Source organism: Frankliniella occidentalis, unplaced genomic scaffold (assembly GCF_000697945.3).
Source record: "Frankliniella occidentalis isolate FOCC.00 unplaced genomic scaffold, Focc_3.1 Scaffold99, whole genome shotgun sequence".
Classification (NCBI taxonomy): domain Eukaryota; kingdom Metazoa; phylum Arthropoda; class Insecta; order Thysanoptera; family Thripidae; genus Frankliniella; species Frankliniella occidentalis.
Genome location: NW_026267228.1, coordinates 913,212 through 916,587, shown reverse-complemented (window position 1 = coordinate 916,587; position 3,376 = coordinate 913,212). Strand labels below are relative to the sequence as shown.

The 3,376-nt window shown below is 41.3% G+C and overlaps 2 protein-coding genes across 2 annotated transcripts; one reads left to right on the top strand and one right to left on the bottom strand.

Moving 5' to 3' along the window:
- Positions 1-25: 25 nt before the first annotated feature.
- LOC127749842 (uncharacterized) lies at positions 26-763 on the bottom strand. Its single transcript, XM_052269684.1, has 2 exons — positions 707-763; positions 26-304 (listed from the first exon to the last, which is right to left on the bottom strand). Exons 1-2 carry the CDS (start codon positions 761-763, stop codon positions 26-28), a joined length of 336 nt encoding a protein of 111 aa, XP_052125644.1.
- On the top strand, positions 560-3,271 carry LOC113201839 (serine/threonine-protein phosphatase 4 regulatory subunit 2). Its single transcript, XM_026415788.2, has 2 exons — positions 560-2,551; positions 2,646-3,271. The coding sequence occupies exons 1-2, from the start codon at positions 800-802 to the stop codon at positions 2,655-2,657; spliced, it is 1,764 nt and encodes a 587-aa protein (XP_026271573.1). The 5' UTR covers positions 560-799; the 3' UTR covers positions 2,658-3,271.
- The last annotated feature ends 105 nt before the right edge of the window (positions 3,272-3,376 follow it).

Here is a 3,376-nt window from a genome sequence, read left to right as displayed (position 1 = left end):
ATAATAAATTATCTACAAAACTTTATTATGCCATCATTTTTTTCAATTCATTACGCAACACTTTGCCACCAGCATTTCTTGGGATAGCCTCTATAAATTTCACTCCTCCTGTCAACCTCTTGTATGGTGCCACTTTAGGCTCAACAAATGAGATGATATCATTTTCTTGCACCTTGGATCCAGGCTGAAGCACGACAAAGGCAACAGGCACTTCACCATACCTCTCATTTGGAATTCCAACAACGGCGAGATCAGCAATACCAGGGATCTGACGTATGACACTTTCCAACTCTGTTGGAGAAACCTAAAACAAAAAAATGATAAATTTAGAAATTAAATTATTATCATGAGCACGTTATTTTTTTTTAAATCTTAAAATGGACAAAAGAATATGGACAGGAAAATTGAGGGTGAGGGGTGTTAAACATTTGAAGCTATTCGAAGAGCCCGCTCAAAATAAACTTCCCGGCCGCAAGATGGCGCTGCCTCCGTAGTACGAAGTAACCAACTGCGGATCAACAAATATCTATTTCGGCTTCCAAACTGTTCGTTTTTGAGCAAAGAATACCGAAAACTGCAATATTTATGGTTCGTACTTTTATATTTTCTGAATGTTTGTGCAACTTTCACTCTGAGAGAACGAGGTTGGGCTTTAACGCGTCAGCCCTGCTTTGTGACGCCCGCTGTCGTGGCTACGCAAGCGCACAGCGGCGGTGTGTGTTGATGTATCACATTCCGTGTTTGTGTGGAAAGTTGTGAGCATTATCCAGCCTTTTGCCTCAACCCTGCTGCCGTCAAAATGGATAATCCTGAAGAAGTGTTGCATAGTCTCGACGAGTTCGCTAAGCTCAAGCCTAAAAACATTCCCCGTGAACTGGAAGACTATCTTATGTACGTCGCAAGGACGGGTGACCCCGTGTACCAGTGGCAAACGGTCAAGATTCTGTTTCGAGAAAAACTGCTGAACGTGATCACAGAATTTTACGAAACTACGCCCACCCTCGACATTTCTCCTTCGCCTAACGTTGACCCCTTTAACTATGAAACCATGAAGACAGTTCTTCTCGAGAGGTTGGAGGCGTTCTCCAACGCGCCGTTCACCGTGCAGAGGCTATGTGAGCTGTTGACAACCCCTCGTAAAGAATACAACCGGCCTGACAAGTTCATGAGAGCTATTGAGAAGAACATCTTAGTAGTCAGTACCCGCGAGCCAGGAGGTGCTGGCGCCTGCAGACCTGACAGTGCCTTGTCTGAACCAATACCCAATGGGGTCTCCGATCCACCAGAGGCCGCAAGCAATCAATCAAGTAGCAGCAGTAGTAGCACCTCCAGTCTCGAGGAAAACACTCCACAAACCACTAGTTCAGACTCTCCCAAGGAACCTGAAGAAAATGGTGAAAGTAGTACTGCATCAGAATCTGCACCTGTTGAAGAAGATAGTAATCATGTAGACATGGAACAGTCGGAACCATCGGAACCGCCAGAACCATCAGAACGATTGGAACCATCAGAGCCATCAGAACCCAGTGCAGAGGCTGAAGCTAGTAAAGAACAAGAAGATGAAATTAAGATTACAGTTAAAGATGTTGAAGAAAGTGCAGAGGCAACAGACTCAAGTGATAGTGTAACTTTTGGAGACGTGAACAGTGCCGCTGACGTTTTGGATGCTGTAAACGTTACTTCAACAGAATGTTCTTCCTCTCCGGAAGTAAATGATCTGTCTGACACGCCGCCGGAATCTGTAGTAGAGAAGCAGGGAGAGGATAATTTGCCTGTATCATCAGAGGTTGAAAGTACCAGAGAGGAAGTTACATCAGAATCTGTAGACACTGGAGCTATTATTGATGAAGAAAAGAAGGTTGACACAAGTGAAGCTGATAGTGAAGCTGACAGCAAAGCTGAAATTAAAGAGTCAGACGAAATTTCTTCTTCCCCTGAGTCCGATGTGGAAAAAGTTACCAGTGCTGTTCCTGAACCTTCGGAGACCACAGTAGAGCCAGCTAAAGTTACTGAAGAATCAGCAGAGGTTGTTCAAGAAGCAGAAGCTACCACAGTAGACTCAGCCGTCATCGAGTCTGTCACTTCCTCTGAAGTAGAACAACCTGCTGACTCAACAGAATCTTCTGACTCATCTGTAACCAACACCACAGCAAAGAAAGAAACTCCATCCTCAGAGGTTGTCTCTTCCGGTTCTACTGAAACAGAAATTACCCCAGAAGTATCTGATGAAAAATCTGTCAAAGATATTAAACCAAGCAATGTTGATGTTCCTGAGAGTTCAGAGGCAACTCCAGTGTCAGATAAAGTAGAAAATGAAGCTAAAGTGAATGTTGAGGTTGTGAAATCAGCTGTTGATGTAAGTATCACCAGCACAGAAAGTTCTGGAGCTGCTAGTGGGCCCACAGACATGGAGGCTATGGATGTTGATGAGAGCAGCAATCAGCCGTCCGAAGCCAGTGAAGCTATGGAAGTTGCAGATGACGATGAGCCAATGGAGGTGTGTGAGGATAGTGCATCAGGGAGTGAAGAGATGACGACCAGTCCCCAAGAGGTAATTTTGCGCTATTTGTTTTCCTTTTAATTAGAGTTAATTAAATTCTAATGAGTAATCTAATTCCTTGTATTTTTAATCTTTTTGTTTACAGTCTGCTGCTTGATTTATTATGAACTCTGAAAGGATACCATCACCCCAATGACAAGAAATTGCAACATTATTCAAGAAAAACTCCTTAACTACTCGTTAACTTTTAGGGAACCCTTGACTGCACCCTGCCCTCATATTTGCTCCATATTTAAAGCAGAACCTTGTACATAGAGTGACATTTTATGTTTTTATTGTTAGAAACTTTCATCTTTTGTATTATATACAACAAGAACCTCCTTTTTTTGTTTTTTTTTATTGAGAATTATTAACTCATGTCAGGATGGGCATTTCCTTTAGTCACCTGTGTGCATTTGCATGTTAATTGTACTCATTAGCCCGCTGGGGCTAGAGTGTCTCCCTTCCTAAATCTCAAGACTTATGTGGAATTTTCCTCATTAATTTATGTTGTATTACGTATTTCATTACATCTGAAAGTTTCCATTCATTTGTTAGATGAGAATGTATCATTTAAATCATTTTATATTCATTGTCATCAAAATGTGACTTAGTTAGAAAATTAGTTAAAAAATCCCTTACTTTTTTCCCCATGGTTAGTGTTATATATGCCAATTAATAATGGAGGTGGTCACCTTGTGCTTAGATTCAAAATTATATCTATTCTTTTAACTTCTTTTGTCATTTAAATTCAATTTTGGCTTCTTTGATTGAGCTTTTAGGTGTTCAGTTCTATACCTATAGCTTTTCTTATGCTGCTCAAGTTAATAGTTCTTT

Excerpts from the sequence above, each read along its gene's own strand:
- LOC127749842 (XM_052269684.1), bottom strand. The coding sequence starts at position 763 with ATGCTCACAACTTTCCACACAAACACGGAATGTGATACATCAACACAC. Across the intron at positions 305-706 it reads CATCAACACACACCGCCGCT|GTTTCTCCAACAGAGTTGGA; the intron begins GTGCGCTTGCGT and ends TTTTTGTTTTAG.
- LOC113201839 (XM_026415788.2), top strand. The coding sequence starts at position 800 with ATGGATAATCCTGAAGAAGTGTTGCATAGTCTCGACGAGTTCGCTAAG.